This window comes from Cariama cristata, unplaced genomic scaffold (assembly GCF_000690535.1).
Source record: "Cariama cristata isolate BGI_N322 unplaced genomic scaffold, ASM69053v1 scaffold9783, whole genome shotgun sequence".
NCBI lineage: Eukaryota > Metazoa > Chordata > Aves > Cariamiformes > Cariamidae > Cariama > Cariama cristata.
This window is the reverse complement of record NW_009606672.1, coordinates 19570-44604: the sequence shown is the minus strand read 5'-3', so window position 1 is coordinate 44604 and position 25035 is coordinate 19570. Positions and strand designations below refer to the sequence as shown.

General features: G+C 39.5%; 1 protein-coding gene across 1 annotated transcript in view; it reads right to left on the bottom strand.

Moving 5' to 3' along the window:
* PTPN13 (protein tyrosine phosphatase, non-receptor type 13 (APO-1/CD95 (Fas)-associated phosphatase)) overlaps positions 1–25035 on the bottom strand; it is a gene marked incomplete at its 5' end in the record, with an annotated part of 81811 nt that overhangs the window by 42172 nt on the left and 14604 nt on the right. The window contains 3 exons of the mRNA XM_009696458.1: positions 1213–1312; positions 3151–3246; positions 12971–13534. Of these exons, the coding sequence (XP_009694760.1) occupies positions 1213–1312; positions 3151–3246; positions 12971–13534 (760 nt within the window). The remainder of the gene's footprint in view (positions 1–1212; positions 1313–3150; positions 3247–12970; positions 13535–25035) is intronic.

The window sequence follows — 25035 nt, the reverse complement described above, 5'->3', positions numbered from 1 at the left end:
TGTTGCATATAACCCTGTATGTTAAATGAACGTGAAGGACACATTTGACAGCCCTGCCACATCACCTGAAACAGTTCCAATCTTCAGTTTCCAATCTAAGTTTCTTTAATAGGATAGAGCAGGATTCCCATCCACCTTATTTAATAGGATAGAGCAGGATTCCCATCCACCTTATGCCAAAAACATACAAATATCATAAAACATTGAGCATAGCAGCAATCCTTCTCCTGATCTACCCTAAGTAAAGCAAAAAGCTGTCGAGAGAAGACTTTGTTGTTGTAAAGTGGTGAGGGAAGAGGGGGGAAAAAACACGTGTGTCTTTTTCCCTTACTACAAAAATTATTTGAATCATTTTGACAAAAATTTCCAAGGTGATTCAGTGTCTGGCAGAGACTAGAAGAAGAAAGGTTTCCATCCAAAAGGTCAACATCAATAAAAATTCTCAAACATTTATAACGGAACCACTCTCAAAACCTAACAGGTACGGCAAGATACGTTTCTACTGTACAAAGATGGTGTCTTAAGGTGATGTACAAAGCAGAACCTACTTTTTAAAGCAACACTGATGAACAGCACTTGAAAAAATAAAACCTAAACAAATGTAATATTCAAATACACAGCAAAATAAATTTCAAAAAGCATAAATTATTACTGAATTGGCCTGCCTAATCAGTCCTGAGGTATTAAAACAAAAAATTTAATCCAAACATAACAACATAAACTAAGAGTTTGCCAGAATAACCAATGAAACGTATGGCTTTTGGCTTATTTCAAAGAAATAAGCATGCTATCATTTCCTTATTAAATGAAAAAATGCAAATTAATCTGTATTCATATCAATACTTTCCAAAACTTTATTTTAGAAAAGTATAATCAAAATAAAAATCATTAAATATTTCCAAGCAGAACATAGCCCCTGACCTTCTGACAGATATAACAACTTGGTAGAGTACAACCCAGTTGCCATCAAATATGGGAACTGAATTTGGACTCCTACTGGTATACTTACCTCTACACCACAGTGCGTCACGAGACTTTTACTCCAGACTGCAATATGTAATTCTGAAATGCAATTTTCTTTCAAGTATAACACGCCATTTTTAAATGTTAAACATAAGCTGGGGTGGGAGTGAAAAATTCGCATGCAGATTTAGAACGCTTTCTTTGATAAAGACAAAGCACTCCAAGACATCTTGTTTTCACAGGGTTTACCTTGCCCTCTGAGAATTAGCATGACTTGATGTGCAGATATCATCAGCACCTGGCAAAGCACCACCAGCATCATCTCGCTTGAAACCTTCATTTCTTCTCACTAGCAAACCAAAAGACAAATTAATACCTGACTGGGCAACAAAGCACACAGAATAATTCCGTCTAAAAATCAAGGACTTGTCAGTCATACGAGATTATTCAGAAGGAATCAGGTTCATGTGTTGTGCACAATGGCATTACAATATTAGACAAACCAGCATTATGAAGGTGATTTCAGTTTTCAAGGTGATCTGATAGTTTCCCCCTAAGAAGACAGCTGCACTACAGAAGTCTTTTGAAGAACAACACTAAGAAAGGCCTAAAAGAAACCACAATAACCCCCCTCCCCCAATTCCACAGACACCTTTCCAAGGTGACACATTTCTTTGTCAGCCACGGGTTAAGACAGATACATGGCAGAGACATCATACAAAACCACTCCAGAACAGAAACAGAGCAGCTAGGTAAAGTAATTATCCATCAAGTTTGCAAGAAGGGAGTTAAGAAACCAGGATATACATTGCTGAGCCCCTGTGTTTAGTTTTTGTCCCTGGAATCCAACTCCTCCTAATAATTGATTTAAAAAAATTTTTTCTTTTCTTTTGGCAACATACTAACCTCCTATTCTGTTTGTAGCAGTTATCTCCTTTGCTGAGTACATATTCCTGCAGCAGTACCTGAGATGCTACACTTAAAGCTTGATTTTGCAAACTATTTCCCTTTCATCTCTTCCTGTACCCTCAATAAACAGAGCCAGCAGGAGAGCTCTTGCAGAACACATTACAGCCCCATTGATTTAGAAATAGTTCTTTTTGACAGTTATTTCACTGAGTCCAGCAATACTACTACTAGTAGGCAGAAAGTAGCTCTCTCTTGCCTGTACAAACTTAGGATTTGTTGACTTTGGACTGGAACACATCAACAGACTGTTCTAAATGGCAAGAAAATGAAGGGAAACACGTTACAGGAGCCTTGCTACTTGTTACTGCTCCTTAGGCTTCTGGCTCAGTAAGTAGGAGCACTGACAAAGACAAGGAAGATTGAGAGAGCAGCAAGTACAGGGAGGCTGGGTTGGAATTCTGCGCGTACAAAATCTGGACTCAAGCTTCCTAACTGTTGCTTTCTTTCCTCATTTTCATCAAATGGTTTGTCTCCATCACTTATAATGATTCTGTGAGGCTGATTCCTCTGTCAACTGTGCTCTCCTCTTGACTTCTCACCACTCTAGCACTTCTTTCAAAAAAATATTCCAAGTATTTCCTTCCATGCTGTGCTTCCACTGCATAAAGAAAATCCTTCCTGCCATGCATCAGCAAACAACCCTTTGTACCATCTCCTGCTTTTCCAAGCCATTGATTTCATAGAACTTACTTAAATTTATCATACAAACAGCCTGTACTACATACTACTTTTGCATTACAATTAAATCATTGGCCTATAAATTATCACCCATTTAACCCTCACAGTAAAACCCACTGAAATAAAAATACTTAAACTGTATATGTCCCATATAAAGCTTATGCAATTTACTGTTATTGTACACTAACAACTCGATCATTTTGGTGCCTCTGAAGACAGTATGTTATTTAAAACAAGCACTTCAGTCAAAAGTTAACTCGTTCCAGCTTTTCCTACCAAGTTCCCTTCCAGAGTGCTAAATGTCAAACTTGTTTCTGAACAGACTGCCAATTATGCTGAACCATACACAACATTGTAATTACATGAGAACAGCTTACAACTTCATATTAGTGGTAATTATCAAGCCTCCTACTAAAGATTTAACTTCATACTTTTGGGGTCTATTTTTAATCTTGAACTTTTTTTCTGTAGGTTTTTTGTTTGGGCTTTTTTTGTGGGTGGTTTTTTATGTATTCATTTTTTTTAAAACACAGGTCTTACCTTGCCTGAAATCTGGTTCCGAAGAAATAACAGATGGACTTTCACTTGAAGTACTATAAACATCGCTGTGGTAAGATTTGTACCTTCTCAAAGGCTCTGAAAGTTTAAATCAGGGTATCAGAAGAGTAAGAAAGCAACAGTTCTAATGCAAAAATTAAATGCAAATTAACATTTGAAATTTTCTTAACCTTTTCAGAACATTTTTAAATGCCCATCTATGGCTATGGAGTCTAAAAGCAAACCCTCAGTGGACGCTGTGCAATCCCATTCTGTCCCCGCAGCCTGAGGGTTCTGTGGTCTGCCTGGCCTCTCTTGGCCATCCTAAGAGCCACCTCCTCTGAACTTCTCTCTCATCATCACTTCCAAGCTAAAACTAATATTTAAAAAACCAAAGCCCAAGACAAAACCCAGTCCCTCCCGCAAACAAAACGAATGAAATCATTTAGTGTGCACCTCTTGCATGTAGAAAGCAACCACCAGGACTCAGTCCCTGGTTCCTTCACAATGAAAAAGGAAAAAAAAGAGACAAAGTAGGAACTGGAAAGCTATAATTCATTCAGGTCATCTTCAATGTCCACAAAATATGATTAACAAACAATTCATAAGCCCTTGTAGAATATTTAGTTAACCAGAACAGCTAAGCGCATGTGATGAGAAATCAATACAGCAGTCTCGGTTCCCACTCACAGTGGATTCTTTAAAAGACTGGAGCCAAGGACTCCACAAAAGGGGTATATACTCGACATTTGCCAGTCTCCCAAAACTCTCCTATGAAAAGCCAACGAACAACCACATAGTGTGCATAAAAGCAGGAAACAAAACACAAAAGTCCCCACATTTTGAGATTACCAATGCTTCACTGCCTAAGTGAGAGAAAACTTTGTGCATCTTTATTTGCAGAAAGCTGCCTCTGGTGCAACCACAGTTAATGTCTTTGAAAACAAAAGTGATGATAGAGAGAAAACACGTGTAACTGCTGTGAAGACAAGTGCAAACCACTAGCAAGGAATATAAAATGTAAGAATACAAAATGGGGAACACATGAGCAAATGAGTCCGGGTGCTGCAAAAAGGAAGTCTGAGGTTCTAACTTCCCAAATCCAGAAAACAAAACGCGTGGTGAAAAACTCTGCGAGAACAATAAACCTGCAGCATAACCTGTATTAGGTCAGAGGACGAGTTAGACATGCAGTCAACAGCACTGCTCATTCAGACTTCCTACAGAAGCAGTGAAAACCCCAAATAGGAAAAAGGCATAAAATAGATAAAAGATAATGCAGTAGACCAAGACAAAAGACTAGTTCATGTTAACTTGGACTATCTGTTTCCAAAACCTTCCTCCTTAAAAGCCAGCATTTCCCCCATTTCTACCAGCTCACTTGGGTTACACAGTTCCCTGCTATCCCAACCAAATACAAGATTCTTTAAGAAAACTGGGAAAAAGTAAGCAAAGTCACCAGTCAATCCATGAAACCAACAGCTCCTGCCAGCCCATCCCAGTTGCAGAGCTCAGCAGCATAAAACCCAATTAACCCTAAGGACATTTCACACTCCTCTCGGAAACGAGCAATGCTGCTTGCACATTTGCAAACCAACCTACAGCAAGATGAAGTGAATTCTCGGCGGGGGGCTTGGGGAGTGGCATTGCTTCGGTCTTTCACAATGGCTACTTTCAGCCTTCTGGATTTAACAACAAAGAAATCTACCGCCCATCTAGCAATTAGTTGCCTAACAAGGGAAATAAAAACCAAATTCAGTGGGTAGGCTTTTGGAGAGGTATTTTTAAAATGGTCCCAGCCCTTTAAGCGAGGCATCAATTGAAACATGATACTGGAGCTACAGTACAGAAACATTTAACCAAAACCAGATCTCTTCTTTCCCAGTAGTTTTACTAGCTGTAGGTTTTTCAAGTCTGCTAAACTGACTTTGAAGCAAGAGGATGGAAAGGGAACAATAAAATATAACATGAGATTTTAAATAGATTTTTTTCCACCTAGTCAGCAGCCTGGACTTCCTGAATTGTACACAAATCGTGGTTCCATCCTGGTTCTTCGAGACAAGAAATTTTGCAAAAAAAAAGAAATGTAAAGTGGTAAACCAGAAATATGCAGTTAAAACACGAAACAAGTGTTTGTATGTGGTGGCGTGATATCTGAGTCTGCAGAGTACTTGACTTCTCTTGACTCATCCTGTTAGCAGGAGCTGGCACTCTGTTGTAGGCCAAGGGCTACGTTCATAAGCCAAGAAACATAAAGGAAGATTCCCAATCACTGCTGGTCTCGATGTTTTTACAGACACTTTACCCTCAGTTTAGGGAAAATACATACAGACCCGGAACTGTTCGCTGCTGGGCCATCTTCTTTTTTGACAACCACCTTCCAGTTCTCTGCTGGTATATACACATGTCTATGGACAACCCCTACCTATCCCCCCCCAATACCATGCCTCCTCTTAACCAAACTTAATCTTTTCCGGAGCATGGACAGGATATGCACCGCAGACCCACAAACATTAATATCGTAAATATTGAGACTACTGTATATATAATGCTTGCAAAATTACCCAAATAATTTATGCTGTTTCCTCTCTTCCAGTAAATTCTCCTCAATTCTAACATATCATATTAGGATTTAACTACCAAGAAGGCACTTGGATCATGTCCAAGCCAAACTTTTCATTAAGAATTGGCTTCCAGAGGTCACAAAGTCCCAACTCTGGGATTAAGTTAAAGTTAAGCTTTCCATATAGTTCAAAAATGAGGACAAACTTCTAGACTGTCTGGCTGGGAAGGAACTGAAAGATGACATCAATAAAAGTTAAGGACAACAATAAACCAACTTATCTCCCATATTTACAATTTTCCCTGGGATTTTTGAACTACCTGGGTTTGGTGTTTTGTTTGGCTTTTTTTTTTTGTTTGGTTGGTTGTTTTTTTAGTTTTTGGTGACTGAAGAGAGACTTCAGAATTGATTAATTTCTAGAAACATCAAGCACATTGTAGCAAAAATTATTCTACCAGTTACCCTTCTTAACATTTCAGTGTTTAGACTACAGTCTCTTACCAAAACACTTCAAGTCATTTCATACCTTAGTAGAAAAACAAAGCTGAGTTTAATCACGTTTTAAAAGTCCATAACTAAAATGAATATATAAAACATGTACTAATATAAGCTGGCATGCGGTAGGCACCATGATGCAGTGAGAAATGAAGCATTACAACTTGAAGAATCTGTGTCTGTGCTACTTAGTGCTGCAGCGATGCTTTTTCAAACTCCCTGTTCAGAGGCTTAGCAGGGCACACAACCTTACAGGCACTGAATCCAGCACAAAGTAACAAAACACGCTATTTACGCAAGGCAAGACATGCAAGCCCAGACAAGTAATTTACAGAAAGCCTCATCTCAGCCAACTTCAATAGAAATCAGAGAACCACATTTAGCTTGGAATTTCATTATCCTGAACATATGACTCACATTAGATACCCAGGTTTTCAAATACACATTATTATAGAATTATTCATGGCTGTACAGGGAAGGAAAAGGACCAAGAAGATGGCAGAGCTAAACAGGCAGTTTTGTGACAGGGAGGGAGCTCTTGTTGCTCTTTGAGGTTTATTGGTGGTCTGTTCCGTAAGGGTGTCACTATAATATCATTTAAAACACATTAACTGTTCTTTATATAGAGGCTGGGACTTGCTTCTTTCATAAGAGTTTAACCAATAAGTTAGAGTCACATTTACTCTTCCTTTTCCTCTTTTCATCTAAGAAAACTTGAACTATCTTATGCAAGGCAGCACAGGTTTAACAGGAAGAACTTAGAGATCCAGACTAAATCCCTGGTAATGATTCATATCCAACAACTGCACAAGGGAAACAAATCTATTCAGCCTTCCAGAGGAGCAGGCTCATTTTAACTTGCAAGATTTCCACCACCCGTATTCTAAATGAAAAAGCTGTATTGTGCATGCAGCCCAAGTCACCGGCCATCCAGGCGAGTCCCTAGAGAGCCCAACGGACATCGGATGCATAGGGTCTAGCAGGATCCAAGTGACAGGAAGAAACAGAGCCTTATAAAATTGCAGAAAACACACAGGGCTAGGCTGGAAAGGAAAACAGCAAGATTAAAAATAACAGCTCCAGGCTCTGGTAAGAACTCAGTGTCTTGTACTGAGAAAGACATCCTTCTTTTCTGGATCGTGCCATCTAGGATAAGGTATGTAAATAGGCACAGACACAGACTGAAAGTGTGGCCAATAAAGCTGGTTGGTTGTCTTAATTTAAATGTTTTAGCCAACCAAGAATGTAATATGTTGACTAAAAATTGATAATCCCAGACTGTGAGTTGCTGAAAGCTCGATAAAGCAGATGCCACTTTGCTGTGCAATTATGGAATCACAAGAGCCATTTTACTACCTTATGTTAAACTATGTAATTTAGAACAAAATAATAGTGACTAATGCCAGAGCACTTGTACTTCACAGAAATCCCACAAACATTTCTTTATTTTTCCTTGAAAAGCCTGCTCCTGTAGTCTCAGTAAAATTAACAACTGAAAGTCTTCTATCTAAACTAGTATCAGTCCATTATCCTACCTTTCAGTTTCATTAATACCATTTCTGAACATTGTTCTAACTGAACCTTATCCCTACCGGACATACCAACCACATGAGAATTCATTTCGCCACCACTGAATTTAAATCATGCGGCAGCACAATGATCGCAAGACATGTGTAAACTGAGCCTTAATTTGCTTTTACATGCAAACAGATAGACCATTGTGGATGACTCGCGTTTCCTCTGCTTAGCCTACACACGCACTGAGTACATAAAATTCAAGAGAGAAAGAAAGTATGCGCGCTTCACTGAATTTACAGAGCTAAGTTTGTAACGCAGCTATTCCTCTTTTGCCCTAAATCTAGTCTCCCACTTAACCCACTTCTACAGAAGCTCCCAAATTCAAATCTCTGAGGCTTAATTTGCTGGGATAAATTTACTACCAAACAGCTGCCTGATTATCTGCAGAAATTTTCCCTTATTCAAAAACGCAGCTTCAAACTAAGAGAGCCTTTAAAATCCGGACATTCAGAGTCTCCCTAACCCTAACTCCCCATCTAAACACATGTCGTCATAATATGGAAGTTTTATAAATGGGGTCCAGATGAGTCTTCAAGGTAGCTAAGGAAAACATTGTTTTGTGAGATAAAGACACAGAAGACTTAAGAGGTAGGGAATCATCTCTAGAAACACAGAATATTACTGTCCCTTCTTGCTGACTGTATGAAGCAGAGCACAATAAGTGGACAAAAAAAATACCAAACAGGATTCAATCACCTGGGTTTTCAGCTGGAAAAAATCAAAGGTAAAAAGAGAGAAGGATAAACACAACTTTAGGCTCTGGGATTCAAATGGTTCCCAACTGCAAAAACATTTAACAAAGGCTTGAGAATATTCCCAAACCACCCCCATTCCCCCACCCTTGGATTCAGCATTCCAAAGCTTCAGCAAGATCAGCTTTTTTGGTATCCTTCCCTCTTTTTCCTCTCTGTCTGCTATTTAACCCACAGTCAGCTATATTACTACTCTCCTAACTGGTTTTGTGCTCCTGTATTCCACCGGGACACACACAATCTTTACGCCTTGCTCTCTTGTGCATCTCATTTACAATATCCTCATAAGCAAAACTGCTTATAAAAAAGAAGGATGCACATTCACTCAAGTAACACAAACCAATTCACTTTGAATTATGCATAAACTCAAAACAAGGTGGGGGAAAGCCACCTAAGCAAATAAAAGGGAGAGATTCATACAAGGCTACTGTCTTACAGCCTCGTGTCTTACTATTGTGCCATGTGAAGGCAGGCCTGAGATAAGAACACTGAAGCGTGTTTACACTTCATAACTCTTAGAAGATACGATCAGTTTTGTGGGTGAGAAGGCAAAGAAAGCTGGGAGCAAGGGAGAACAGATGACGCTTTCATGCTCTTGAGCGGCAATGCACACTTGCAAAGTGTAAAAGGAAGAATATTATTTTCTCTCTGAAATGGGACACTATCAGTTGGTGCCAAGCAACTGTTTCCAGGTTTCAAAAGAACAAAAAAACTAAGATCTGCTCTCCTGGTACAGATAAACTGCTTGGGTTTAACATCTAACAGCTTCACAACTCCAAACAATCCTGCCTAAGCTCACAAAACCTACACAACAAAACCAAGAATGAACAGTAACAGTAGAGGTGCAGAATTTACTCTCCCATCGCTTGGCAAGATTAACACATATTTTTGGAGTCTGTTCTCGGTGTCTAGAATTGGCTGCACCTGAAGTCAAACAACAGTCTCCTCCCCTTCCCCTTCCTCCCATCTGGCTAAGCACCTAATCATAAAAAATTATCTTTAGAATACAAGAGATAAACAACCTCAACCCTGAAACTGTACAGCAGATTAACATATAAAACAGCAAGTTCATGAGCAAGGCACTTGCAACGACACTGTCTTTGGAAGGCTTGCGAGGCTAAATCCGAGATGTTCCAACTGTAGATTATAGTGCAGTTTAGATGGTCCGCAGCTCACTACAAACTACTCTGTTACAGCACAGCTGTAATTAAAGCTCTGTCATCCTTTCCACTATAAACTCTACTTTTCATGACTTTATAATTTGGATCGTAAAAATCTGTTCTGAGTGAAAGCTTGGCATACCAGAGCCTGTGCATGAGAACATTTTCTTTTTCCAAGACATTCAGCTCCTTAAGGTTTTATGAGTAACAAAAAAGTTTGCCAGCTTAACCCAAAATAAGTTAAAGGAGAAATAAGCCACATGTCACTTAAGTTCCTTTGTAGTTTGAGGAGGGAAGTTTTATCTGGCCAAGTTTAACCCGCAGAGAGTCCAATGCCACTTCATAACTCAAAAACTGAAAAACAACGTACAGCCAAAAGCAAAGGCTTGTTACAATTTACACAGACATAACTGTAACCTAAACCTGTACTCAACCAAATTGAAAATACCCCCAAATCTACCAAAGAGAAGGCAGATTGTGTCCTCTCTACTAAACCCAACCACCAACCCTGTTCCCATGACTCCTTGCCCACTCCTCCCACTCAAGCTGAAAACAACCCTTATTCCTGACTCCACAAGCTTTCGAAATAGCTTATTCTCTTCCGCCATTTTTCCTTTCAACACCTCTTCTTTGAGGTGGTGCTGTGTCCCTTAGTATTTGCTGTCATTTTTTGTGGACTTCTTTCCACTCCGTTTCTAGTTGTTGCCGACCTACCTGCTATGTGACTACCAGTTGTAGGCAGTAAGATACTCTGGCATCAAGTGCTGCCCAAGAAACTGCCACTGCTACCTTTATCAAGACAGGTGACATATTTTACCACAGCTTGCCACGCAGTTGCTTGTATCTCTCACCTAGGCTGGGTTTATGTCAGAAGAGCAATTCCACACGTACTTGATAATGCCTGATATTTGGAAATATCTGTCTACCCACTAAGTGCTTGAAAATTACACATAACAGTAATGCGCAAAAAACTTACAGACTGTATTCTTCATTTGACAGATGAAACTAGCAATAGACTCTTTTTCTGAAAGATCTCAAGGGACTCATATGTTGTAAACAAGATGTGAGATAAGGAATAGTAAAACATAAAAGGAAAAGGGAAAGAAGTCTTAATAGACTAGCAGACTTCATGTATTAATGCTTTTGTGAATCTGGTCATTAAGGCGGAATAGAATACTTCCAGTCAGGCTTCTCAAGCCCTGTAAAACACAACAGCAACTAACTCCTACATGAAAAAGTATTCTCCACCCATGTTACTAAAATACTCCTTTAAACTGGCTCTCATTAAAAATTCACATTCACAACTAGGTTCTGGCCCAAAACTTTTTCTTTAAATAGTCAACCGACAAAAACCCAATGGAGAGCCTAAAATAAAACAGCAGAGCACACACTCCTAACTTCAATTCAAGAGTGAAACATATCTCCTTCCTCTGTTGAAACTAGAAAACTCGGAAGACAAGAACATTGCAACCCAGCTATCTGTTGAGAAAGTATCTCCATTTTTTTTCTAGCAAGTAATGACTGTGAATTCAGAAGGATGGGCAGTGACTCATTAGCTATTGTCTCAGTCTTCCCTATACAGATTTGTCACTCAGCTCCTGTGACTATTAAGCCCCAGTTCCCAGTTTACTTTGACTGCACTTTCACCCATTCCCTTTATGAATCGAGTAGTTTCACATATCTGAACTACCTCAGTTTGCAAGGCACGGGCACATTATGCTTTCTGCCGTTCTCCCAATCTGACTGAAGGAGAATGAGAAACTCTTGCTCATCAGTGGGTTTGGCCAAGCTTTTGGTTTTGCTGTTGTGCAACAGAGCTGCACAAAGCTGCACTCCTGAACAACAAGGCTATTGAGCTTTCCCAATGCAGGGAGTGGCCTCCTCTTAAACTTTGTCAGCTGCCTATCTCCAAAGATCCAAGTTGACTCATATACTTGAGATGGTCCACTTCAATTTCAGACTCAAACCAAAAACCAACCAACCTTCCCCATACCTCATCAGACATCTCGGTAGATAATGACAGCTGATGAACATCTATTGAGATACACAATGGTACTACTTCCATCTAGGTTCCTTCCTTCACTTTATAATGTAACCTTCACCGGAAGATGCTAATTTGAGAGCACAAAAGAACTCCAGCTCTCTTGCCTGTACAACTTGTACAGAAATCACAGTAGCTTTTTAAACTGCCTATGCCATTTCAGTAACACTCCTCCTTTCTGGAGCACAAGGTTTACGTGCATAGGAAAGAAAGAATTGGCTTCCCATGCTAACTGCAATATAAGCATCTCCTTAGATGGTCATAAGGGACATGAACAGGCATTTTTAGAAATTCAACCTTGATAAAAGACTTCATCATCTTTCTTTAATAAGGAGGTGTTTACACCTCAGTGCAGGAAAAGGAGGCAAAAGTTGAGTGTTTTTCTCCACACAGTTATTTCTGTCATACAATAGACAGGCAGCCATGAGTTTTCGACTTTATGGATTTTGAACGCACCTGAATAAATGACTGAGCTAGCTCTGTACATACAACTCTTTTACCATATACCTTAGATGACTAACCTATGCCTTCTGGCCCATCACAAGCAGGATGAGACCCTACTCTCAGTTTCTATCCAACTGTCCTAAATTTACATCCCCTGAAAATCACTTTGCATTTTCAAAGCAAACAAAATATGCAGTTCCGCTTATAGAGTTCTGCATGAAGATCATCTTATAAGTTTCCACGGAACAAAGACTTTTTTTTTTTTTCCCTCCATGCATTCTTTTAATTAACTAATGGAACTTGTGGTCAAGTATTCCCACAGAGGTAAAGATCTTAACGTGAGTCCAAAAAAAATTTCATATTTAAGGGCTTAACTGCATCATCCAGAATTATACAGTGCAAAACCTGAGAGATCTGGAGATAAAATTCTTCCTTTTCTCTGGGGATTAAATCCATCTCTAATAGCTGTAGACGAGGATTTTCTTTCAAAGAAAATTACTTGACAATTGGCTGTTACCAACTTTTTTTTCTTTTTCCAATTTTAATTGATGAACTTGATACTGGCTGACTTACAGAGATCAACTATTTTCACTGGGCGAGCAATCTGGACAAGTACATTTATCTTCATTGGCAACAGACATTCTAATGCTTTCACTTTACCTAAAAAAAGACGACAAAGCAAAGGTCTCTGCAGTTTCAAGAGCTGCTACAAGAGAATTTGAACTTATCATAAAGAGAAATCTTTGTTTAATGACTGGAATACTCAGAAAAATCAAAAAGCTTCACTAACCTTCTACATTCATAGCTTCCCTCAGAAGCTGCAACTTCTTCTGTCTCTCTCTTATCCTGTCAAAGGCACTTGATATTGCTGCAGAAGTTGATGTCTCAGGCACATGGCGCGTTTGGTCCAGTTTTTGTGGTCCGAAGACATCCAGTGCTATGCTCCCATCAGAGTATCTTGCTTCCTTGTTTCTGGTAGTGGTAGAAGTCCGTACTGTAAATGCTTCACACTGATGGTTGTGCCCATAAGAGCCTCCAGCATGGTCCCTCTCAGCTCCCTTGTCAGTTGTGCAAAGCAAATCTGTGGAGGAAGCCCATACTTTCCGCTTGGGAGGGACATCTGTATGAAGGTGATCTTTTTTTCCAAACTCACTGGTTTTACATCTATGAGGACAGAAAACATCTTCCTGTCCCAAGCTGTAATCTGTGGAAATGCCCTGGAAAAACTCTTCCTCGCCTTGCGTTCCTCTAATGGACAGAAATCCCATAGACTTGCTAAGTCCTTTGTTAAGCATGGTCTGCTGAGAGAAGTGAGCTTTGTGTCCATCAGATGCATCGACCACCAATGTATTTCCTGGAATAAGGAGACATTTCACATATGTAATTTTGTACCTAATACAACACAAGTTACTTACTGTTAAAGTGTATACTGTGCACACATTTTGGCCTTGATTTTGCCATGCAAAACATTGAGAAGGCTACTTAAAGGGCTGCCTCAGTTGAGAAAGAACGAACTCCAACTAATTCCTATCTGACAGGTATTTTATTTCTTTTATTTCTAAAGTGCTCAAGAAGAACTTACGGCCTACTATAATTCAGCATTAACATTTAAAAAAACCCCACCTATCACATACATGCTGAAAGTTGTTTTCTCATTAGTTTTATTTTTAAATTAGTCTGGACAATCACCAAAAATACTGTTCAATAATCAATCTGAAATCAGTCATTCCTCCCACCTCTCACACCCAAAGACATCACCTACCATTTTTAATGACAAGTCCAGCTTTGTTCTACAGATTTACAGATGCCCTGCAGTAGTGTCAGTAGTAAGAGAAGAATGACTGTGTAGTTAGGAATTTAAAAAATCCTGGATCTTCCTTTAATGACTATTTTTAGTGATGACAGTCTCTTCAGAGAAAGAATACTCTACAACAAAACCAACAAAGCTTCTAAGATCAAAGTGATTCTACGAGTCTGTACACTTCATGTTTCATTAATAAATGGATCAGCCAATACTAATGATCACACTCTCTCCTCCTGCTCCCTTACCATTAAATTACCTCCAGAATAAAAGAAAGTGTCAGAGGTGGAATAATATCAATGAAATATGTGCTGTCTGAAGAATATCATATCATGGTCACAGAGAAGTTCTGATGATCATGTATGTCTCGGGCATAAATTCTTCTCAAAGTATTAGCCCAATTTTACAAAACTAATTACAAAAAATCGGTTAAGTACAATCAAATTTCTTAATATTAATAGATGACCTACAAGTTTACCTTTCATGGTCTTCAGCCTTCCTGAGATCAGAGTAAAAGAATTATGATCATTATAAGACTAACATCCCAGAGAAAAACTAGTATCGGAGACTACTCAACTGTTACTTTCTGTTAGCAAACTAAAATTTTTTAATGTTTCTGCATTATTAAAGTTGTGAAAATCCCAAGTCTATTGTAGATATCACACAGGCAGTATCTACTCATAACTCCAAATGACCAAGTACATTGCAAGAATTATGATGAAGTCTAACTTTTCGAATCTACAGCACACACACTGCATTAATATGGCAATCTTGACCTCGTCATGATAGTCCTGATGAGAAAAGCCAACTAAAAATATTCTGTGCTCGGCTGCCTAAGCAATGCTTGCTCACCCAGGTGGAGTCTTTATGGCAAGTGATGCTCTTCTTAGAGCTAGCTCCCTCTGTACTCTGATGTTATCATGTACATCTTTTAAGCAGCAGCAGCTTTGAATACATCCTCACAAAAGAAAGCAGTGGTGAGCTCAAAGTAAAATACTGCGCTCTATCTACTACTCTCAAAGATGGCTCTATAGTGCTGCTCTTCCAAAGTCAGTTGAAATCAGCTGCCCTACTTGCACAGTAGACTCCTGCTGATCTTTATCCAGAGTCTATCATCCCTTCGATTTGAGTTTCATAGAACGCTTTAAGGACACTCATAATTGTACTCAGAAACGCTTTAAAAGCTTATGGGTTTATGCCTTTCAACTCTTGATATTACACTTGAAGAGGAGCTGTTAGTTTTCACTTTCTAGTTCTGCAATATTAAACTAACAACAGGTGTTTAAAAAAAAAGCAAGACTAAAGCCAAATGTGACCAAGAAGCCCTTTGCTTCTTACCAACACACAAATACATGATGGTAAAATGTTAGGGTTCAGACTGTCTAAAGAGTGTCTTGTAAGAAATTACACAGTTCCCACACATTCCAGCCAAAAGAATAAAACAAAAACCTTTGCCAATGAGAATGAACTCATTTTCTGAAAGGATCTGACACATCACTTCATATTTTACAAATACGGCTTTAATCCTAAACTCAAGTAAACTTAATTATCTTTGTGGTCAGGTAAATCTTATGTTATTATCTTATTCTCAGACTATACATCCCTCATAAGGCTGGTGAATTATATACAATATTCACACACACACAAAAAAGCCTTTTAAAATTAGCTGTTCACTGTGAAGTTCCCACTATCTATCTAAAGCAGCAGGATGATATCCATTCTGCAAACATGTACTTCACATTCACGTACAGCACATCAAGGACAGACATTCCTAAACAGGATTTTAACTCGGTCACATTTGTGAGACACACAAAAGACAAAATACTGTAGTATTTAAGATGGTCACCAAAACAAGCAAATCAAAAGGACTTCTGAGATCCTGCCCAATAATGACAGTTCCAAGATAATTTTAGGCAGAAAATAACCCCCCAAACAACCTCCTCTATTTCATTTTCTTTTTTTTTTTTTTCAAATGTGAAAAAAACTACAAAACACCCACCTCTTCAACACTGGAAGTATTTACATGCACAAGACCTTTCTGAACAAAACAATGCCAAAGCAGAAAAACCAAGAGAAACACACAGCTGCAACTCCAATATACTACTGAGGCTGTAAATTCAGGCTTACTTGGTACATCATCGGTCATGACTTAGAACAACATTCCTGGTTCAAAAGATCATTTAGGTGTCTGCATGTTGAAGCATTATCTTGTTTCAAGATCACATCCAGTGAAAAGAGCCACAATGTACTTTAAGTACCAGTGGGTATCCTCATCATAGCACACCCAGAGACATAAACATACCTGTTGTATGCTGGTGACAACTGCAGTGAAAGAGCCCAGCTGCCAGTGAAAAATACTGCTAGAGGGGAAGGAGCATCCTCCACACCAAAGCTGTAGACTCCATGGACTTGTAGCATTCAGACTAGATTTAACTGAAGCTGCTTCCAGTTCAGGCAGAGGCTCAGAAGACACAAGCTCCCTGCCTCAGCATGCAAAGAGATACTTTCTGTTCCCCAAGTCATCCACCCACTTGGGGCTTCCTCTTGAGGAAAAGTGAATGCCATGAACCCTATCTCATCGGCGGTGACTGGGAAAGTACTCATTGCTACTGCTTTGCCACTCATTCAGCTAATTGCGTGATGAGACAGGAGATGAGCTGTTCCATCACGAAGCAGTGCGGGAAGCATTCCACTTCCATGCCGTTCTTCCGCTCTGCTGAGTGGAGATGTCTACATGTCTAACTCATATCCACGTTGACTTAAGCAGCCAACATGGGTTTAACACACAGTACCAAAAGGAATCTATAGTTGGCCTTAGTATTCAGTCTTGAGACTGTAAAATTGTCTTTCATCTTTCTTTTATTACCCTCCCCATTCCCACTTCTGCTTTTCACAGTCTTGGCACTTCTTCCCACCTTTGCAAAACCCGTCCCTCTCTATATAACATCATTTCAACAAGCTCTCCCCAAACTGGCTCACAGTGTCAATGTGAGCTGTTTAAAAATCATCCTTAGAGAAAGGTAAATAAGAGATGGGGGGCAAGGGGTGCACAGCCTGCTCAAGTCGGGCATCCTGAGAAGGCAAATCAAAACAAAGCAGCAATACAGAACTTTCAGATCCATACTTTATGCCAGCCAAGAACGCATGCTGCTCTTGGCACCTGAAAGCAGAGGTCAATGATCAAGGACAAGACTTCCCAGTAGAGAAGCAACTCAATTGCAAATGTCAGTGAAAAAAATAGATTAGGCAATCAGCAATCAGTCCAGGACAATTCTTCTGTTTTTAATAACCTAAATCTGTCCTCATCCCTCCTTACTTTTTTTAAGTACTATTATAGACTTTGTAAGTCACAAAATCAACTGTTAAGGTTTTTTTCACTTTTTTTTTTCTGGACTTTCTCAACACGCTATCTCAGCATTACAGAATCACAGAGTGCTCAGAGTTGGAAGGGACCTCTGGAGATCATCCTGTCCAACCCCCCTGCCACAGCAGGGTCACCTACAGCAGTTGCACGGTTTTGAAATCTCCCGAGACAGTGAGCCCCCCCAGCCTCTCTGGGCAGCCTGTGCCAGTGCTCAGTCACCCTCAAAGTACAGAAGTTCTTCCTCATGTTCAGATGGAACTTCTCGAGTTTCAGATTGTGCCCGTTGCCCCTTAACCTGTCGCTGGGCACCACTGGAAAGAGTCTGGCCCCATCCCCTTTACACCCACCCTTAAGGTATTGATAAGCATCAATGAGATCCCCTCTCAGGCTTCTCTTCTCCAGGCTGAACAGACTCAGTGCCCTCAGCCTTTCCTCATCAGTCCCCTCAGCATCTTCACTGCCTTCCGCTGGAGTCTCTCCAGTAGTTCCTTGCCTTTCTTGTTCTGGGGAACCCAGAACTGGACACAGTACTCCAGACGTGGCCTCACCAGGGCAGAACAGAGGGGAAGGAGAACCTCCCTCGACCTGCTGGTCACACTCTTCCTCACACACCCCAGGATACCATTGGCCTTCTTGGCCACATTGCTGGCTCATGGGCAACTTGTTGTCCATCAGCACTCCCAGGTTCTTCTCCTCCAGGTTGCTCTCCAGCAGGTCAGCCCCCACCCTGTACTGGTGCATGGGGTTATTCCTCCCGAGGTGCAGGACCCTACACTTGCCCTTGTTGAACTTCATCAGGTTCCTCTCCACCCAACTCTCCAGCCTGTCCAGGTCTCACTGAATGGTAGGGCGGCCTTCTGGTGTGTCAGTCACTCCTCCCAGTTTTGTATCACCAGCGAACTTGCTGAGGGTACACGCCGTCCCTTCATACAGGTCATTTATGAATAGGTTGAACAAGACTGGACCCAGAACTGACCCCCGGGGAACACCCCTAGCTACAGGCCTCCAACTAGACTCCACGCTGCTGAGCACAACCCTCTGAGCTTTGCCATCCAGCCAGATCAAAGGTCTTAAATGACTGCAGTAAGTCTCTTTCAGCACAAGGCTCATATGTCTAGCTTTCAGCTAACACTACACCTCCAGAATACAGCATACTGCAATCGTACGCCCTTCTTTAAAACATGTATTTTCAGTTGAATGGCATACACAAGTCCAAATTCATTAAACCAATATGTAGTTTATCCATCAACTTTTTTACCCCACACATTTCATCATAAAAGCCAGGGAAAATAACGGGAAGAACTACCAGTAAAAAATTATATATGAAGAATAAAGATCCAAGTAATGATCAAAAGGAACCTGACTGCATAATAGAACTTTTACATCTTTAAATCACAATGGATGGAGAGACTCATGTTATGACCTTCCTTTAAAAAAAAAAAAAGGCTTGTATTTGTAATGGAAGCTCTGGAGACCCACCCAAAGCATCCTGGCTCCACAAAAGATATTAAGTATCTCACCTGAGACCACACAGAGCTACGCCATGCTTCAGTTACCCAAGAGTGTAACAGGACAGAGAAGTGCTTCCCTACTTGTCAGAGAGGGTGATAGGACCAGCCATTAGCAATTAAGATACTACAGCATGTAAGTATATTCAAAAGGCGTTCTTTCCCCTTCCCCAATTACTTCTCTGCTGAACTAAACTCTTCTTCATGCTCATCTGAATAGTATCTGGTTTCTTGACTTCACATATCGCCCTTGGGTGTTCATCATCTACTTGATGTAACATTACTGCAATTATTTATAATTACTGTAAATAATTCAAATGCAATTACAGTAATTGCATGATTCCAAAGTATAATATATAGTGAAGGAATACATACAATAAAAATAGCAATTAATCACCAAGAATTCACAACCAAATACCCTTGTGGTGCTAAAATAAAAATCTAGTTTTCCACACACCTTCAACCAGCAGATGTTACATTTGCTAAATGACCATGGAACTGCTTCCTTCTTCCTTTGGCGTCTTCAGCTATGAATGCAACTACACCCTCTTTGACACCAGTGTTATTCACAAACCGTCTTTTATTCACACGGACAGTACTCTGGTTCATTTTCCTCTCAGCAAGAGAGTTGTTATCTGGTCCTAACTAAACTCACTCTGTCTGCAATTATTTGTGTACCAGCTTGATCACACAGGCAATTAATCAAATATTATGGAACTGTAAACACAGTCAGTGCCATCACATACCATATCTGTTTTTACTGAATAAACTCAGCTCAAGTTTCTTTAAAGTCTTTCTGATTGCCCCCCCCCTTTTGTTTGCACAAAACGAAATACATTTTTCAGCTCCGTTTTGGCAAAGCTTATGGATATATACATATATATGCAGACACATGGGGCAGGGTGAGGAAGAGACAGGGGCCAGGAGGGACAGAGAGAGATTGCCTGCATGTGCATGAAAGTACACACCATCATCGCCAGACTGGAAGGCCTGCAAAGAGGAAGTTATTATACAGGAGTTTAAAAAACTTCTCCCACACCGCCTTTGTGCGGAAAACAGAACAACAGAAAAATCCTTATCCCGAGACAACGTGGTTGGTTTCTCAAATAAGAGTGGGTAGCTGATGGAGGAGTTGGGTTCACAATCCCTTTGGGGCAGGCCAAGAGCCAAACAGAAGACAACAGAGCCAGATGTGGTCTGTGGGTTGACTGTTAGGAATGGCACCTCCTCCTTTCTTTTGCTTTTTTTAAATTCTTGAGAAAATCCAAGTTTCAGATGAAGTACTCCTAAAACAATGCATTCTTTGTGAAGAAGAAACGAGTTGGACACAGGGACTGCTGAAAGCACGCTAAATAATGGCCAAGCTATAAATCCTGTAGAACAATTTGCATTCTGCTTTGGACTGACATGGCTCCTCTATCAAAAAACTAAATAGCTCCAGAAACTAGGCATCTTGTTCAGAACAGTCGTAGTAAATCTTGCCAAGTAGCACTTCATAAATGCAACATTTTACCTCTTCTCTTCCTCATCATCTCTGCAGAAAAGACAACTGCACCATTCTTCTTTCCTACTCAGGTTTATGGGTCAATTTTTTTGGTACATTACTCAACCAAGTAGGCAAAAGGGCCACCCAGTTATTCCCTTCCTGACTTTCTGTGTACCCCAGGAGCAGCTCAGTGATACAGCTGCATTACCACAGAGAGACAGCATTTGACAGCTCTCGTTTGGTTTCCTCACTGATCTTTGTGTCCATTCTTGTTTTGTCTTCAGAGCTGCAAGTTTGTCCTCAGCACCACTGTGACAGCACTTCCAACACTGCCAGGCTGGAAGCTCAGTAAAGCGGTAACAACTACACTTCAATTTAAAAGACTTCTACCAACACCAACCACCAGTACTGTTAGATGCAAACAGAAACACTGAAGAGGACGAAAACAAGCATGGTTTCTGGAGTGTGAAAGAATAATTTTTATTTTTTTTTTATTAAACCAAGAAATCTTCATCTGGTTTCCATTTGGTTTTGCTGAACTCTGGAAGTTATTCTCCACCTACTCAGTTCTTTTTTTCTAGTACTGAGGAGACAGGGGAAAGAAAAAGAAAAAAAAAAAAAAGGTATTTCCAGATGAGAGATTTTCAAGTTAATGGAATTAAGTTTGTGCTGTATTTTTTGGTAAGTTAAATCTGTGCACTTGGATTTAGCAAGAAAATGAGTAAGCTGTTTCAGATCACAGGTAGAAGTCATCACTCTAAACCATTTCTTTATAGACTAAAAGCTGCATTTTCACCCAGATCAGGAACTAAAACATAATCTGCAATCAATTTCCCCGGAACAAAAGCAAAAGGGTACATTTGCTTTTGTCTGAGAGTTTTTGCTGGGTAGCTACATTAGTAATTGGTATTCCAGAGGATGGTAACTAAATGCTAGAATTTCTTGTTAAAATTAAAAGCAACTTCATTTAGCCTTAGAATCTTTTATACAGTTTACAACACCTACTGTTTTTGCTGCACCTGACACAGTGTATAGTCTAATTAAACAGGGAGTTTATCAACATCTAAAATTTTGTTCAGTATTTCCAATTATTCCTGTTAGGTACAGTTAAGGCGGACCTTAATGATCTTTTAAATTCATTTCAAGCTTTTATTCACGTGGCATATATTCTTTTGGCAGAGACAAAGGTCAGAATTTTGCAGGATACAACTGTAGTATTGTAACACACGAGTTTAAATCGTGACAGTCTACCACATTGCACAAGTCGAGTTAAAATCAGAGACCCTGGTGGTAGGAAAGCAAAGCCAAGCCCCCTGTTAGCTAAAACTCTTTAAAAGATGAAACATCTCTGCAAAGGTCTGTCCTTGATGTCCACAGATCATCAACATCAGTTGGAACTTTGCAAATAAACACACAAGGTGCAGGATTTCCATTACTAGAGGGCTGGGAAGCAGGCTGCCAGGCATGCACAAGTTACGGAGATTTCAACTGGGCTTTAAATAGACCTCACATCCTTTTGAAGGATGAGTGCCATACGTTGTGGTGAAGAGTAACATGGCAAATTAATTCTTGCTTTATGTTTGAAAGACTTTGACAGTTAGTTACTTTTTCGTCACACCAGAGGAATTTTATCAAGCAACTTCCACAAATAATTCTTGAGGTAAAGACTCTTAACATCTAAAGTGTTTTGAGTACGAACTTAAATAATGCTCACTGGTCAGATGACTCACACCAGATTTTACCATTTCTATTTCTGCTGGCTAAGTCAGTTCCTAAATACTGTGTTCCGAGTATGACTTGACTAAAAACAAACATTCTGTAATATTAATTCAGAATAAATTACTTCTGCAGTCAGCCCTGCCATAAAGATCATTCACCAAGATGACCACAGAAAGTGAGTCATGAAAAAGACAAAAAATAAATTTAATTGGGGAGAATATTAACATGGAGCTATTTATTAATTTAATAATTATCTTCAAGACATAAAAGACAGAAATGAACAGCTGAAAATATCCAACGTTGGTACACAACAAGAGCAAAATATCCAATTTAAACACATGAAGTGGAAAAACATTTCAAAACATTTGTCCTAAGCCAACAATAAAGCCCCGGCATTTGTAATTTTGGATGACCGTGGTATGGAAAACTGATCTTAACATTAATGACTTTCAAAGACTTAAAGCAAAAAATCTTAATATTGCAAAGACTGCAAATGTCTAAGGTATTAGTTGGCTACTCTCCAACTAGGAGCACATCTCTCTTGCTGAACCATCTCTATATTCATGAACTTAGCATGATTCATCAGCTATTTTAAGTTAGATACTCATAGTAACATTCTGATACTCCTAAGTTCATAATAAATGCCTTAGCTCTATGCTGCTTTTTTCTCCGTATGACAGCTATTCTATTAATTGAAAATTCTTTTTAAGATTTTCACAATGACTCAACAGATCTTCACCTCAGCGAGTATCAGATCAGTCTTCTGTCCTCTCCAGGAAAGACTTCTATTCACCGTATTTACTTCCTTAAATATGCTGGTAAAACGACTGGTAAAGTTAGACATGTCCTTATGTGCTTCTCTTGTCGCCCAATTGTCCTAGTGCTAAACTGGGCCCAAAATGTCTTCTCAGAAGTTAAACCCAAACATTTAGATAAAAGATGACTGACATAACTTCTAACTTATTAGAAAGACAGTTCACCCAAAATCATAACCCTGCCTGGTAGCTTCCTACCTTTCTAAGCATTTGCTGTTTTGCAGTTGGAACAAGAGGCATATATTTCAACTACATGCAGCAGCAGAATAGTACAGTGTCAACACAGGAAAACAGGACTCTCTGCTTTTCCAAGTTGGTTTTTCGTTTCTTTTTTTTTTTTTTTATCATTACTACTTTTCTTAAATCCTCAGCTGGCCTTCTACTTGCAGCTCCTCAACCTATGAGATTATCATCGGTATAATTAGTACTACATTCCAAAGCTCACTTTTCCAGAAATCCAAAAGCTGTGCCCCCGGGGCAGCTGATCTGTGCTGTTATTGACAGAATTTGCACCAGCAAACCAGCATACCATTACAGAAAAAGAAATAACCAAGTACTAAGTTGCCCTGAATCAAATGCGAGCTGTCTCTTATTAATATCAGACACCTAATTCACTGGGTCCTCACTAACTTTCAAATACATAACCCAGTATACATGCCAAGTGGAACTGAAAACAGCTAGAGCCAGTTTGGTTATGTGGGGGGGGTTGTTTTGTTCTGTTTTGTATTTTACTGATATTCTATATTCCCTGAGGTATCACTGAAGTGGAGACCAAGGAATGTATCTAAGATCGAAATACAAAGAAGTAAGATGGTACTATTAAGACATTCCAGGAAATAGGACTGATAACAGAAATAGAATTGAGAAAGGTTTTGGGGAAGCTGGGAGGGTTGTAAACCCTCTAGGAAAAAGAAGAAAAATAACAAGAGTTCCATAAGTAATTAATGTGATACAGAGAAATCGAAACAGGTTGAGTGGAAACAGGACAGACAGAATATAAGAAATAAAGGAATCATTGACTTAAATTTATCTTCTTTTCTGAAAATAAAGACTCAAATAACAGAAAACATTAAAAAGATTTTCTGTTTCTAGGGATAGAAGGAAGAAAGAAGCATAACACCAAATATCATAAAACCCACACAGTAACTGAAAAACATTTTTGCTTGTTGACAGTTCAGCTTGACAATAATCGGAAAAATCAAGTATTCAAGAGCATCTCATTAATAACTCGTACCTTCAGGACGAAGTTTGGAGTGATGCAGACAAAATAATGTTTGCACTGGCACACTGATGCACAAACACTCGTTCCCTGCAGTGCCACACATTACCTGTAACACCCTATGCATGCATGCACTTTCAATCAACTTAAGAGAAACAGGGGTAAGAGAAAGAGGATTACTCAGCCAACTTTATAGTCTGGGGTTTACCAAGTTCACTCATTTCACAAATACTATTTGAGTAAATATTATGTTTAATTCAATCTCTTCCCTAAAACCAGAAACCTTTCAGAAAGTGATTTTGACTGAGGTTGCTTAAAATTCTGTGTTGAATTTATTGGTCAACAGAAGCCGAGCCAAGTGGACTCCTCAGTCTCAGAGAACCCTTAACTCTGGTTGTTCTTCCCCGACTCAGTGATTTCACAAGCGCACACCCTGCGGGGAACCTGTTCTGCTTGGCACCCTGGAAATCCTAGGCAGAGCCAGAAAGCAAGTGAGCACACAGCAGCGTGACAAACATTCAGCTCCACAGCCCTTCAGAGGTTTAGACACTGCATCCTAACTGAACTTGTTGGTAATAAAAATAAAAAGCAACACTTCTCAATCGTCTCAGAAGCAAAGTTATACATACTAAGTGATTCAAAAAAAGGAAGGATAAGAGGAAAGAATATTCTAGCCATGTTATTTTTTTCAAGTCAGAGGATATAGTAGAAAAACAGCAATTAGATAATCTACTCTATACTCTTTAAGTTAAAGACAGAGTCCCCAGAGAAAGTTTCAGACATTACAAGGATGTTATTCACCCTAGTACTGAGCCAGAAAGCCATGGAGATACTGGCTGGAGTTACTACATTAATCTCCAAAATTTAGCAGAATCTAAATCAAAACCTTTTTTGTTAAGATATACTTAAGACTTTGGGGACAAACATTACTTCTGCGGAGGCC